Source organism: Salvia hispanica, chromosome 6, assembly GCF_029641045.1.
Source record: "Salvia hispanica isolate PSC_SH4W2 chromosome 6, Shi_PSC_v1, whole genome shotgun sequence".
NCBI lineage: Eukaryota > Viridiplantae > Streptophyta > Magnoliopsida > Lamiales > Lamiaceae > Salvia > Salvia hispanica.
This window is the reverse complement of record NC_142697.1, coordinates 37,496,473-37,512,479: the sequence shown is the minus strand read 5'-3', so window position 1 is coordinate 37,512,479 and position 16,007 is coordinate 37,496,473. Positions and strand designations below refer to the sequence as shown.

At 34.3% G+C, this 16,007-nt stretch overlaps 1 protein-coding gene across 8 annotated transcripts; it reads left to right on the top strand.

The window, feature by feature from the left end:
* Positions 1-11,718: 11,718 nt before the first annotated feature.
* LOC125207546 (uncharacterized) lies at positions 11,719-14,703 on the top strand. Of its 8 annotated transcripts, none has more exons than XM_089060399.1 (10): positions 11,748-11,840; positions 12,045-12,213; positions 12,303-12,664; positions 12,886-13,044; positions 13,286-13,369; positions 13,607-13,744; positions 13,820-13,963; positions 14,028-14,135; positions 14,221-14,272; positions 14,349-14,703. In XM_089060399.1, exons 2-10 carry the CDS (start codon positions 12,207-12,209, stop codon positions 14,378-14,380), a joined length of 1,086 nt encoding a protein of 361 aa, XP_088916525.1. In that variant the 5' UTR covers positions 11,748-11,840; positions 12,045-12,206; the 3' UTR covers positions 14,381-14,703. The 8 variants fall into 8 exon arrangements, with proteins under 8 accessions (XP_047962894.1, XP_047962892.1, XP_088916525.1 ...); XM_048106932.2 differs by having other exon boundaries at positions 11,753-11,823; XM_048106933.2 differs by having other exon boundaries at positions 11,794-11,931; positions 14,034-14,135.
* The last annotated feature ends 1,304 nt before the right edge of the window (positions 14,704-16,007 follow it).

Genomic DNA, 16,007 nt, shown 5'->3' with positions numbered 1-16,007 from the left:
TGCTAAAGCGGGACGGAGGGAGTATTTTTGAATGCTAGAATGTAAAAGGAAGTAGTCGTGACAAATTAAAACCATTGACAAGGCGTTTGAGGTCCGTCAAATGGTACTTGTATTTATATTCATACCCAAAATTAAAACAACACTTGTGCATTTTTCTTGATTAACTCATTTAACTATACTATATTGTCATTCATATCTATGATGTTTCGTCATAAATTATCTTACAATTAAACATAGTGATGAGCCAAGAGACAAGTAAAGTAGATTGCAAAAGAAGTTCAACCAAACAGTTAAACAACCTCAAAATGAATTAAACTAGCAAAATCAATAAAAGTTGAAAATCAATTAAGCTAGCAAAATCAACAAAAGTTGACAGATAACACCCATGGCAAAGATAGAAGATCTAAATTATACGAATAAGCATATCCAAATAAAATAAAATGCCACAAAGAACTCAATAATTCAAGAGAAACATCAAATTTCTACTGCAAGATCTAAATTATACGAATAAGCATATCCAAATAAAAGAAAATGCCACAAAGAACTCAATAATTCAAGAGAAACATCAAATTTCTACTGAAAAAAACTTAGTAGTATTTTTTTAAGGACATAAAAATCGAGATACAATTACTAGCGTTGATTTTTTTTTTTTTTAAATAACAATAGTTTAGAACACAAAAAGAAAGCATACATAAATTAAAGATAAATTAATTTACTCTTTTGTTTTTTCAAGACACTTCCATTTGAATCCTCTAATTTCACTTGAGACACTATCAATAAGGACGATTTTTGAAGCGTTCGTAGTATATTTAGAAATACAAATTAGCTTCCTTAAGTACATTAAAATATTTCCTTAACGGTTTGTTTTATGTAGTGTTCTAATGTTGCTCAAGTTCAAATTTATCGCTTGCACTATCAAAATGTAATCTTTTCGAATAATTCATATCGACCCGGAGATGACTTCGAACATAGAAATCCATAACTTCTTGTTAAAATTTTAAGATAAGAGTGTTTAACCATTACAAAAAGATTGTATTCATTCCATTGATTAGAGTGCTAAGAAGGGATATTTCACGTATCAATCACGAGAAAGGTACCTGAAATTGCTGGAAATCTTTCATCGTCTATGATTCTTCAATCCAGTGCTACTATTTTTGCTTTTATCATTTTTATATATTCTTGGGCGGTTGGACTGTGTATTAATTGAATCGAATGAGATCGAATGTGAAATTGTTCTTAGGCATAATACTTGCTTATATTGTTTTATATATTAAAACGAGTTTTAGATTTCATCACACATAAAAGTTACTCCGTACATGAAATTGATCGTTTGGCCAAATACATATTATTAATATTAATAGTGCCCTTCCCACCAACAGCTATAATTAAGTTCATGTATCAACGATCCAACTATGAAATGTTGCCCCCTCAAATAGGTACACTATCCACAATTATTTATCATCATAAACTCCATTCATATATAAATAGTCAATGAAAATTTTATTTTAATTTGATGGTACAAAATACACATCTATGACAAATACATAAGAAAATAGGATCCTACTATATTAAAACGGCATCTTTCATGCAAACAATAAACTAAAATAATGATTATATTCATATATAAATATGACAAATAACATCAACAAAAATTATCAACTCAGTGTCAACCGATTGATATTGTATTAGTAATATTTTTTATTGACATTATTTGTCTTCGATAGTCATCAAATAATGAAAATCTAATGGTCTAGATTTTATTTTGTACTACTAGCTTTTAGGATCTCAATTGATTACATCTCTGTAAAATATTTATATCTTACAAATTAACCTACAAAATAGATTATGCAGTTCAAATATTTTAGTTCCTTAAGATCCGGCCTAGCCTAGTTCTTCAATTTAAACTATGCATCTATTTGTGCGAGAGAGAGTAAAAGATTATGAAAGTTGATTAGGATTGATGATTGATTTTACATTGACTCACTCCTAGCTATCTCTATGTAATAATTAAGATTGCAGGCTCGAGGTATCTGTCTCAGTATAGATGCATCATTTTTTTTTTACATACAACTAGCTAGATACATAGTAGTACATAAAAGAAATTACTATGTTTTTGGATCTTTATATTTTTGGATTTAGTTTCCTTAAAATGTGATCATGTGTTCATTGCTCATGTACAGACAACCTAAATCTTTTTAACAAATACAGTTGGCTCAAATTTCATACATATACTATATTTTTTCGCTTTGAGTAAAAATATAGTTACATACTTAGATCTTGTATAATATATATATATGGACCATATATATATAGGTACAAAAAGCAAATACGACGAGAACAAAATTTCAGTCTTGCATTTCTAAATTGCTGAATCATTAGTTATCTGTTTTGGCACAACACAACGTTGTTTTAAGTCTTAACCTCACGCAGAAAGTGTCAATCGAAGATATATATTTTTATTTATTTTTGTTGCTTAGTGTAGTATAATTTGGGGTCTTCATTTTGTAGCCGGTAGGAGGATGTGTTCTGAGTTAAGGAAAATTCCATGATTCTATATAATGACCTGTGACTAAAAGATGTTTATAATTAAATTGAAATTAAAACTACAATAGTAGTATATTTCTCTTTTTCCACCCTAATTAAGTAAAAATTCATAAATTTATAAATTTCAAATTTTGATATCTATAAATTTATTAATTTTTGGTTAGCCTTTTTCAAAACTGTATATTCATATACTATAAATATGTTATCTAATACTCCTATATCTTAAATTTAAATTGTGTTCTTCTATTTCTTAGTTCTAACTTTCATACTGTATAACTAAAAAAAAAGATAGAATCAAAGTTGTCTACGAGTCAACCAAAACTGAACTTTCCAAGACTGTTTGATACCTAACTAAAGATGGCCTGTGGAATGTTGGGTTTGAACTGTTTAAGTAAAATGTGATTTGTATGGACTTTTTATTAAAAAGTTCAATTACTTTCTATACACCAAACTTAATATACACGCATGATAAATCTGATGCTACTCAAATAAAACTATTGTAACATCTCGATTTCCCGAACCCTAATTTTAGAGCCCTGGAATTTATTTTGATGACGTAGAGACGTGAAATATTTATGAATGCATTTATTGCATGAGATGCTACGGCCGAGTCGAGTCTAGGGTTTGCGTTGGAAGTTTGAAAAGTCAAACTTATTTATTTTATGATGTGGCATGTGATTTATTAATTTATGAGATGAATTATTTGTTTAAGGGTGAGTGAGAATATTAGAGAAAATTTCCATACATACTAGCCACCCAATTCTTGAGATTTTCGAACCCCCTTGATTTTTAGAGGAGGAATTCTATTTTTCCGTATTTAATTTAATTCTTGGGATATTTATCCAAATTAAATCCAAGACCCAATTATTCCTTATTCTAAAGAGAGAGAAAAAAAAATCGTCCCCTTTGTTTCCTAGGTGATTTTCGAAAATCACCTATTGTGGGAAGGAAAGAATTATTTTATTTTAGTTAATCCCTTATTTGATTTCCTTCCATACCTAGAATTTAAATATTCTACCAAATCTTTTCATACCTCAAGAGATCTTGCCTTACCTTATTTTAGTTAATATTCAAAATATATTCCTTATGGGAGAACCCCAAAATACACGCCTACTACTCTTTATACTTGGAGGACTTTATTTTATTTTGCTCCGTGATATTTTATTCTACTCCGTAAAATATACCAAAACAAAATCTTGGCTACTGAAAAGCCATATATTTCGAAATTTACATGCTTGATACCCTAGTCTGTTTTTGTTAATTCTTCTTCCCTACTTTACAATATTTATTTATTTAATTGTGGAGAATGAGATCTTACCAAATATTCTATTTATTTACCTAAAGATTTTATTGAGCTCTATAAATAAGGAGCCAAAAACCTAACCCTAGCCATCACATAATTTTCGCCCCCTCCCTCTTTTCCTTCTCTCTCAATTTTCTTCTACTTTACTCCATTAATCCTTCATCCTTTGAGAAGAATTCGAGATTTAACCTCAAGATTTTGAAGAACCAAGTCTCTACTTCGTTTCTACCGTTTGTTTTTCTCATAAGGTATTTTTATATCCATCTTCTTGATTCTACTCGATCCCTCTTCTTTCTAACCGATTAATCGGTATTCTTGAACCCCCCATGCATCTTGTTTGAGTGAAAGTGAGATAAAAAGGGATATGGGAATATGTATGCATGTGTGCGCCGTGTGTGCGTGTGTGCGTGTCGTGTGTGTGTGTGTTGTGTTGTGTGGTGTGTGCTTGATGGCTAAATACCCTTGTGTAACTTATGTTGGTGTTAGATCTAGAGTTGAGATGTGAATGGAATTTATATGATGATCATGACTTAAGTTTGATTAGTGATAGTAAGATGAATGAATCAATGGGAAAAGGGAAAGCGTTGAGACATGCATAAATTAGGAGTTTGTCTTGAATCTGATTTGTGATATGTGCCTATGTGATTAAAAAGTTGAAACCTCAGTTGCGAAGCCGGATAACAAAGGAAAGAACATACTTGAAACCTAAGCAGTCGAGGTGGGCTTTACTCTTAAACTCTTTTATGTGAAAATCTGTGAATGTGGAGAAATAAGGGTGGTTTAACTGTTATGCCATGCCGATGTCTATTTTATTTTGATATTGCGCGCCTGATGCCTAGCTTGCGAGTTCACTCCATTGGGCTATAGGGCTATGGATATGTTTATACGAATTCGGGTCTGAGTATGGGCCGCAAACCCTACCAGGCTGTGTACACGAGGGGATCGGGAGCCGTCCTTGCTAGTCGGCCGGTCTCGTGGGCGAAAAGTGTGGCCACACTTTCGTCGCACCATGGAATGATTGTGATTGTTGAATTGTTAAGGAAAATGGGGAGTTATTTTGACTGGCCAGTCTATTGGAAAAATATATTTTGTGATACTCGTGATATTCTCTTATAACTGCTTAAAACTCGAGTTCACTTGGTAAGGGTGGCATAACTTATAAAATGTTTTGGCAACGAGCTCACTGAGTATTTCAAAATACTCAGCCCTGCATGTGTTTTCCTTATGTGCAAGTTGAACGATGACGAGCGGTGGCGGGTGTTGAGCATGATAATTAATTAAGATGGTTGTTATGAACTTCAAGCGTAGTTGTGTCTTCATACATAGCTATTCTTTCTCTTGGTCGCTTTCCGCTGAGTTTTTGCTACACTTATGTTTATTTTGAATACTTTGCACTCTCCTTTCGTTTTAGAGGCCTTAGACTATCTTGTGGTTTTATCTCGGAAACTATGTCATACTTTTGAGATTTTTGGTCGTTATTTATGATACCTTTCTTTCCTTATTCAAACTTCTAGGTTAAGTTATTGCTTTAAATACTCTGATAGTTCTTTCCAATACTTTGGTCAACACTCTTTAAATGAAACTCTAGCCTTTGTTCACTTCTTCGTGTCCGTTTGGTAGCAGTTGCCACATTTATTGTACCCTAGGAAGGCGGGCTGTTACAACTATAGTATTAAATATTGGTCGGTTCCGCATATATAAATTGATATAATGCTACTTAGAGGAGTGATCAAGGTCTAACTAATTTTAATTGTATAACTAGAGAACAAATTTCAGCCACACATCATAATAATCCATATTAATCTATATGTTGAACCAAACGTCTATATTTAATAAAGAAATAAGTGAATAGGGGCATTTTTGGAAATAATAATTTGTCTCATATTTCATATGAATCGTGATTTCCATAGGATATTCCAGATGATTCTGATATCATTCCAAATTTCACGATCAACTTCATCCTAGATTTCATGATGAGTTCTTCCTCATATTTTGATTTTTTTTCAACTAACAATCAATATTGCATTAGATTCCACTCAAATTGCGATCGATTCTACGTTAAATTTTCACATGAATCGCAATCAATTCTAATTTGTTCAACTTGCGATCAATTCTGAAACAGATTCAATCTCAAATTGAGATCGACTCTACCTCAAATTACGACCAGATTTTTAAATTTGATCAGAGTCTATGGCTAATAGATTTCACGTCTTCAATTGAATGTGGTCGATCATCCCAAAGCTGCCAGAATTGCGAACCCATTATGTAAACTCCATCACGATCATGTGTACTCAATACCAATTCCGGACAAATATTACTTCAATTCAGATTCATCATCTTCGAGAGAGGATGCAAAGAATAACTCTAAAGGAAAATTTTGAACTCTTATGAATTAATCATGAGATGATTGAAAGTGGTGCACTTATAGTGATGTATATTACCTTTACACTGAAGTATATTACCAGCACAGTGAACCATATTATGCTTATAGTGATGTAGTAAATCATATTGTTAAGCATACCACATAGTGAGTAAACATGATCATACAATTTATAATTAGATCACATTGAGGAAGCTGGAATTGCTACATATCAGACGTTGCCAAATCCATTAGGTAAAATAGAGTCGATTTCTTGGGATTTACCACCAGACCGGACCAATCAGGATATGAGAATATACTTCACTATATGAACAATATACATATTATATGCTCAGTATACTTCACTGAAATGAAAAAACGGTACATTATAAGGCATGCATAATATATTTCACTATAATCACAATATACATCACTATATGCACAATATATTTCACTGAAATGAAAAAAAGGGTACTGAAGCTACGTGTGGATGTGACAGTACAAGTGTGGTGTGTGTGCAGTGTTGCGATATTCAAATAAGGCAGGTTCCCCAGATCCAGCAAGTCCACTAGATTACTTGGTCTAGGAACTCGTAGGTTGTGCGGAATCCCGGTCGTCGGACACACAAGTACTTCCCCGCTTCAAAAACCCTCAACCACTTTACTAAACCTAGTATAGGGAAGTAGGGATAGATCCCACAGAGAAGGATGCGTAAGACTCGTAATCAAGGATTTGGGAGTATTTTTGGTGTTGGCTGCTGCCACGCATTTTCTTGGGTTGAGGAAAAATTAAAATTAACTTGACTTGGGAATATTAGAAAGGAACTTAACCTAACAGCTAGACCTAGGAAATAACTCTACGGTGGGACCACATCTAAGAAAAGCAGAGTACGACTGGAAAGTGGCAGAATAACTAACTCTCGTACTAACTGACGGTGACATCGTCTTCTAAAACCAAATTCGCATAAAACTTCTTGAGAAAACACATAAGCAAATCAAAAATAGGGCTACTAACTTGGAATCAAATCTATGCATAAATGACGAAGAACTTACAGATCTGCATACCTAGACGAAGGGAAATAGAAAACAAAGGAAATAAAACAAGTCTATCCACTACTGTTTCTTTCACATGCCAAAACCAACTTCAGACGCTAAATCCACTCCGGATCCAAGCGTCCGACACGGACTCCAAACAGAAGAAATTCTCCATCACGTCAGATTTACAAATTTAAGCTCCAAACACTCAATCAACCACAGATCTGTCACCCAATTCCACATCAAACACCTCAATAACGAAATAAGCAGAGATCGACATAGCAATTTAAGAATTACGCTAACAGTAGAGAGATCTAAGCAAAAGTAACTTGAAATTAAACAGCTAAACTCAGATCCATGAGCGATAAGCAGTTAAACATCATCAACATCAAAGTCGACTCCCAAAAGTGAAGTTCGACGGTGGAAACTAGCAAAAAACAACTGAAATTAAAACAAATGTATCTTCGCCCTCACTGGGACGGTGTTACCAAACTCGAGATCTTTAGAAAGTACCCCCCCTATCACGATTATCCCCAGAATGTTTCCCAAGTGTGTGTGTAAAATGTATGAGCTAAGAAGAGTGAAAACTCTCTCCATTACGCTGCATGCTCCTCTCTATTTATAGGCGCTTTAGTGGGTCCAGCGAGGTATTGATAATGACTTTGTTGCCCTCAGCTGTAGACTCCCCCGTCACGCCAATTTTCCTTGTAAATCCTACTCATTTCGTCCTTTTCTCTCGCTAGACCATCTCCTTCATTACTTCCTTGATCTAGCGATTTTCTTCACACACCTGGCTTAGGAAACGTGTTAGACCCAGCAATTTATAACATTTTTTTGCACATTACCGATGCATGAAATTAGCCTTATCAGGTACATTATAAGGCATGCAGAATATACTTCACTATAATCACAATATACATCACTATATGCACAATATACTTCACTGAAATGAAAAAATGGTACATTATAAGGAATTCAGAATATACTTCACTATAAGCACAATATACATCACTATATGCTCAATATACTTCACTGAAATGAAAAAACTGTACACTTTAAACTATATTCTTCACTGAAATATCAAACATCATATTTTTAGTTCACTGTGTACATGTTTTAGTCCACTAAACGTGAGTTTTATTTCATTATTAGCTTATTATTAGTTCAATTTTTACTAGTTTTTAGTTCAATGCGTACATGTTAAGTGAGTTTTATTTTGTTGCAAACTTGTTTTAGTTCACTTCTTACATATGTATAGTTCATTGCGTACTTGTTTTAGTTCACTACTATAGTTGTTCGCTTCATACCAAAACTTATCAGATCACAATTTTAAGTTGTGAACTATATTTTGTTAAATAATTAACAAGTATTCATATGTGTACTAAATAGATTGAACATAAAGTTAAGTATGTTGTGCATATAGTGAAGTATATTGTGCATGTCTTACAGTCTACTATATTTATCATTTTCAATGAAGTATATTGTGCATATATTGAAGTAAATTGAACATGCCTTATTGTTTACTACTCCATCCGTCCCAAGATAAGTGACCTACTTCTTTTGGGCACGAGATTTAAGAAATGGTATTTAAATAAGTTAAAGTAGAGAGAGTAACGTATGAGAGAGGGAAAAGTAGAGGAGAGAAGAGAGAATAAAGTAGGTGGAGAATAAAGTAAGAGAGATGACTTTTTGCTAAAAATGGAAATAGGTCACTTATAGTTGGACACCCCAAAAAGGAATACAAGTCACTTATCTTGGGACGGAGGGAGTATTTTTTTTCCCCTACAATGAAGTATATTGTGCATATAGTGAACTATTATATGCTTATAGTGAAGTATAATAACTTTACAGTGAATTACAGTGAAGTAAATATGTTCTATAGTGAAGCAAATATGCTCTGCAGTGAAGTAAATAGTCTAACATAATATTGAATTTAATTGAAACGAATGAGATTTATATTTAACTAAATGATACATATTATGAACCATATCAGTTTCATACAAATGGTCATGAACGCTTGAAGTTTAAAATCATTTTTCCACATCTATCTTCGTGTTGTTGCTACATTCTTGATAATGTTTTGATGTTGTCGCCAAGTTATTCAGTGACTCATGGTTTGTTTTCGACAACATTAATGCGATGCAATTCTGTGCTCTTAGCTTTTGGAGTATTCCCTTGCTGCTTCTTTTAGGCAATACATTTCCAATCTTGTTCCCGCTCACCATAGTAACAATCATCATATACTTCACTCTAAGGTCTATACACTTCACTGAAATCAGAAAACACAAAACACTATAAGACATACATTGTATACTTCACTCTAAGCATAAACTGAATCACTGCAAAGGTAAAATACTTCACTCTTAACATTTATTAGTGCACTATAAGCAAGGATAACAAACACTTCACTGAGATAAAAAAAATAGTGCACTATAAGCAAGGATCACAAACAGGGTAAAACACTTCACTTCACTCTAACCATGGAATACTTCACTCTATGCACATTTTACATCACTGAGATGAAAAAATAGTGCACTATAAGCAAGGATCACAAACACTTCACTCTAAGCATCGAATACTTCACTCTAAGCACGTTTTACTGCATTGAGATGAAAAAATAGTGCACTATAAGCAAGGATCACAAACACTTCACTCTAAGCACGTTTTACTTCACTGAAATGAAAAAATAGTGCACTATAAGCACATATCACAAACACTTCACTCTAATCATGTATTATTTTACTCTAAGCACGTTTTACTTCCCTGAAATGGAAAAATAGTGCACTGTAAGCAAGGATCACAAACACTTCACTCTAAGCATGGAATACTTCACTCTAAACACTTTTTACATCACTGAGATGAAAAAATAGATCGCTATAAGCATGCATCACAAACAATTCACTCTAACCATGAAATACTTCACTCTATGGACATTTTACTTCACTTAAATGAAAAAATAGATCGCTATAAGCATGCATCACAAACACTTCACTGTACATGAAATACTTCACTCTATGCACATTTTACTTCACTGAAATGAAAAATAGTGCACTACAAGCACGGATCACAAACACTTCACTCTAACTATGGAATACTTCACACTATGCACGTTTTACTTCACTGAAATGAAAAATAGTGCACTATAAGCAAGGATCACAAACACTTCACTTTAAGCACGTTTTACTTCACTTAAATGAAAAAACAGATCACTATAAACATGCATCACAAACACTTCACTCTAAGCATGAAATACTTCACTCTAAGCATGAAATACTTCACTCTATGCACATTTTATTTCACTGAGATGAAAAAATACTGCACTATAAGCACAGATCACAAACACTTCACTCTAACCATGAAATACTTCACCCTATGCATATTTTACTTCACTAAGATGAAAAAATAGTGCACTATAAGCACGAACCACAAACACTTCACTCTAAGCACGTTTTACTTCACTGAAATAAAAAAACAGTACACTATAAGCAGGGATCACAAACACTTCACTCTAAGCATGGAATATCGTAAATTAAAATTTTTTAAAAAAAAGTAGGAATGACTCATGATCGGAGCCATGGAGTATTCTGTAAGGACCTCCGGTTGCATTTTCTTCTGACGTTTAAAACCTTCAAAAAATGAAATTTAAAGCAGCTAAAGAAATGTTAATAAAAAAATGAATTCGAAATTGGTAGGACAACTTACATTTTGAAAAATCTTTCTGATTTGAGTCCATTATTCGACGACGGAATGAGAGAATTGGATGTTGAGGAAAACGAAATGAGGCGACGACGACGGCGGAGTGAATCGGTGTTGAGGGTGAGAATTTGAGGTTTAGATAAGAGGAGAAGAGCGATGGCAGGCAAAAGGAGAATTTGGAAATGAGAGAAATGAGCGTAGCAGCGCACACCGGCGGTACAGTCGCGGTGAGGAGCTGAGCGACAGAATTATTACAGAAACACCAAAGAGACGGAAGAGAAGAGTGAGAGTGAACGCAGTAGAGGAGGCGACGAAGACGAACGATTGAACCCTAGATTTTTGATTAGTGGATTGGCGAAATGATGAGAAGAGAAGGAGAAGAGTCGCGCGAGGATGAATTTTGAAAAATGATATGTTTTTCAAATTTAACTCAATTTTCATTTTGAAAAATGATATGTTTTTTAAATAACAATTTTACCCCATCATCTTATAATGAAGTAATTCATTCATATAGTGATGTAAAATCTGGATGAATTTCAAATATTACATAGAGTCTGCCCTTGATTTTCTTAATCTTATAGCTGATATTTGTTCTCTAGTTATGCACTTAATGAACACTTGTCCCATATCACTACTCATTTACTTATCCAATAATAAGTTGGTGTATTATTGAACTCCAAAAAAGTTTCATTAGTTTCAATTCAGTATTAATGGGCTTGACCTGAGGCCCAATCCAAACCATCCGTCTTCATTAATTTCATAATTGGGCCAATTTCGAGCTCAAAATGAAACCCCAAAACAAAAGCCCTAAAAAGAATGGAATTGATTTGAAGAGAGATGGAGGGAGTGGAGCTAATAATCTCACAGTAGGAGGAAGGGATTTCCAGGTGATTGGAGGTTTATGGTTAGTTTATGGTTTTAATTTATCATCTCTCTCCATGAATTGAGTTCTTCTGCTGATTGCTCTTCCGTTTTCACTATTATCCAACTGAGTGGTATGTGGATGTTGTCAATGGATTTTCCATATTTTAATTCGATTATTTACATCTATGGAGCTCTACTGATTCGAATCTTATATAGAATAACTGGAATTGAACATAATCTGCAGACATTCTCTATTGCTGAATGCATTTGTTCCGTGCAATTTCACCATTTCCTCTAGCATTTTATTTGTGATGGAGCTAATGTTGGTGGATGTGATCATCGATTATGTTTGAGGAGATGTGCATTTTTTAGGTGCAGTGCGTTTTTTCACGAATGCCTCAGTTTTATGCTTTGTGAGTGTGTGTTTCTCAGCTAGTGAGATTATATATGTAGGTATATTATCTTTTTGTGTTGATTATTGTATTGATTTCTGTCAATTCAGATTTGCCTGAAAATAGGGAGGATATTTACTCGGTAATGATCAGTTTGTTTCATGCACGTTGCTCAACACTCCTATCAAGGGCTGGCAATCTTGTTTCGCATAGCCATTCTTGCGGATATCTTGATCCTTCACGGATAGCAACCTTCCATTTTTCGGGTGTTAGAACAGTAAACTTCGTATATTTGGCGACGGGAAGTCAAGTTCAGTGCTACTCTTCGAAAAAGTCTGGGGGAACTAGCTCTCGTCGAAAAAGTAATCCTAAACTAGTGATGGACAAGGATGAGTTTTTTGTTGTCCGTAAAGGCGACCTTGTTGGTGTTTACAGAAGCTTAAGCGATTGCCAGGCTCAAGTTGGAACCTCGGTAGTCACTTGTTTCTAGTTTTGATATGTGATTTTCTTTGCATTGCTGACACAATAACTAGGTCGGCACTAGCATTTTGTTATTGATTATGTTATCTTGATTAATGCTGAAAATGTTGGTGTCAACCTTGTCATGTAGTTGTGCTTATTCATAACATTTTCTCAAACATGTGATGTTATTGGTTAATAACGTCACTTGACTGTTGTGTTTTATCCTGACAGATACGTGATCCTCCAGTCAGTGTGTATAAAGGCTGCTCCATGCCTAAGGATGCAGAGAATTATCTCCAAGCACACGGCCTAAAAAATGCCATGTACACTATCAGAGCTTCGGATCTCACTGATGATCTGTTTGGAACTCTTATGGCATGGCCTTTTCAGGTCATCTGTAGATTCTATACATAATCCTTTATTTCATATGTGCACTTTCTGTATATATTGGTTTTAGGGTAGAAATATAGGTTAATTGTTCCCTTGTTTTGAATCTCATGGTGATGATCTTTATAGGAATGACAGATTTTGTTCATAACTAGCAATTTTCATGTGTTGTTCTATTTGATAGTAGTTTGTTTAGTGGAAGTTAATTGTACTAAATTAGTGATGAAATTTAATTTGATGCCAGCCTTCTTCTAGAGGAGATGATGCACCTTGCCAGCCAGCAAAAACTAAATTAGACAAAGATTCACTAATACCATCAAATTATGGGGTAAGCTAATCTTTAGTCCCGTCTCTTTCATTTCGTTTGAATATAATTTTTCTCAGGAGATAGTTTCTAGATGCTTCAGAGTGACGATTAATGACATACGATGAACAAAATCGAAAATAACTTCACCTCAAGATAATTTAAGCTCAAAAAGTGAGGATGGGGGTGGATTTCCTAGTATTTCTTGTTTAGAATCATTCATCTTCAGGATTATTAATACTCCAGTGCAATTTTCCGTAGGAGAATATTTCTTCTGGAACTGTTAATTATCCAAAATCTAAGGAGCGGACCTGTACTCTTGAGTTTGATGGTGCTTCAAAAGGAAATCCTGGACAAGCTGGTGCTGGAGCTATACTCCGATATGATGATGGAAGTGTGGTGAGCAACCTATCACTATTGTTTCCTCCACCCGTAACATGAATCTATGGACTCTAATTTGTTGCGCAATATCAGATTTGTAGATTGTCTGAAGGTATTGGGATAGCCACCTGTAACTTTGCCGAATACCGTGGTGTTATATTAGGATTGAGATACGCAGCTGAAAAAGGTTTTACAAGTATTCGAGTTCAAGGTGACTCCAAGCTCGTGTGCATGCAGGTACATTTCTTGGCATCTTTCCTTTTCAAAAACTTTGCTTTCTGAATAACAACGACGTTTGCAGATTCAGGGTCTATGGAAGGTTAAGAGCGAGAACCTCATGAATTTGTACAAGGAGGCAAAGGAATTGGTGGGAAGATTTGATTCATTCCAAATTGCGCACGTCCTCAGGGTAAACTTATCCACAGCTTAACCAAATATATCATGTGTCTCTCTTGAGTTATCCGGGGCTGATTTACTATGTTATCATGTGGAAGCACTTGAATTCCGAGGCTGATGCTCAGGCTAACCTAGGCGCCCAACTTGCTGGTTAGGGCTTTTTCTCAATATTTGGTTATCAAATCTGTATGTATCAACTCATCTGCATATATATGCAACTCTGCAGAAGGAGAAGTTCAGGAGGATTTCGACTCATAGTTGGACGTGGTAGATTCTGAGGCTGATGAAGTTTTTGTTGTGAACCAGTTTGATTCTGGGATTCTCTAAGTTAAGTATATTACTATACATTAAGACGCATCTGTTAGTTCCAGCACGCGTTATATTTTGCGTTACACAATTCTTTTTAGCTGCGGAATTGGCAGGTTATATTTATACCTACTGAAATTAAAACTTGGGGATTTTTGTTACTGAATCTGGCTGTAAATTTGTAATTTTTTTTTATTCTCGTGCTGGAAATAGTGAATTCGAATTGAGTTTTGAATGATGTACACTAATTCACATTAGGCCATTTTCTGTGTTAAGTGGCTTCCCAGTTTCGTTTCGACTAAATTCAGGTGTATTTAATCTCATATTTTAGTATATTATACCATAAGTTATTCGAACAAATACTAAGAAATAGTACGAACCAAGGGGAACTTACAAAAGCATGAAACATGCAGTTTGTATTTGTATTATATTAATAATAGTTTGAAATGTTCTATTTGTGATATACTTCTACAGATGTTAAAAATAGTACTAGTATTCTATGAAAATGAATAAGTCAACCTCTCTTCCACCGGCCTCCGCCGCCCCTCTTATCTCAAATTTCGTTAAAAAAATAATTAAAATGAAATAATCATTGGGGACTTAAAGACAAGTCACTGGAGTAAAACATATAGTATAATTTAAATTTAAGTCTTTAAATTTCTGTCTATTTAATATAAATTCAAATCTTATTTTGTGTTGTATATGACAAAGGACTCGAATATATTTAAGGAATGAAGACATATTCAATATACGTACTTTAAAAAAATCCAAATTTCAACTATGCCAAAGTCTCCATAACAGCCACAATTTAACATAAAGAGCCCCTTTGACTTGGCACACACTTAAATTATAAAAAGCTAAAGTAAACGCGACGAGGGTGCTAGTACAAGATACAACTTGATTTTTGGATAGTACAATTGATAATTTAATTGCAAAAAATGCTAATAAATAGATCAATGCAACACTTGTGTCCCAAGGCAAGAAATACTGAAGAAGTGAAAAGCATATCAGTTTTCAATATATGGCTTTTCGATTCATCACATTCTTGGCTTGCTTTGTGACCCTTCTTGCTTTTGTCGCTGCCCATGAAGGCCACGACCACGGCCACGTCATGGGGCCCGGCATGGCTCCTATGGGTCCTATGGCACCGCATGACCCGTCTACACCAAACGGTGCCACCTCCGGCTCTGTGCAGTCAGTGGCGGTAGCAGTTGTGGCCGTGATATTTTCTTTCATGGCAGTGATGGAGAGGAGGGTTTGAGATTGAATTATTACTCTTCATGATTAATTTACGTTGTTATGGTTAATTCTTTTCACTCGATTTCTGTATTTTACAACCCACTTTCTATATAACTATATTGTGATCTTTGTTGTGTATTGTAATAAACGAGTACTACTTGATAAGTATTTATGATTTTTTTAAAAAAAAATTGTAATGCAAGACGTGGACGTGTGGGCAAAGAGTATTATTTCGATCGAGAAGATTCATGACTTTGGAGTTCTGAGTTCTGATTTAATATTATCCCTGCAGAATGTGTACTTTCTAAAGTTTTTTGCGGTGCTTATAATTATATAATTA

Excerpts from the sequence above, each read along its gene's own strand:
- LOC125207546 (XM_089060399.1), top strand. Across the intron at positions 13,045-13,285 it reads TTATGGCATGGCCTTTTCAG|CCTTCTTCTAGAGGAGATGA; the intron begins GTCATCTGTAGA and ends ATTTGATGCCAG. Across the intron at positions 13,370-13,606 it reads TAATACCATCAAATTATGGG|GAGAATATTTCTTCTGGAAC; the intron begins GTAAGCTAATCT and ends AATTTTCCGTAG.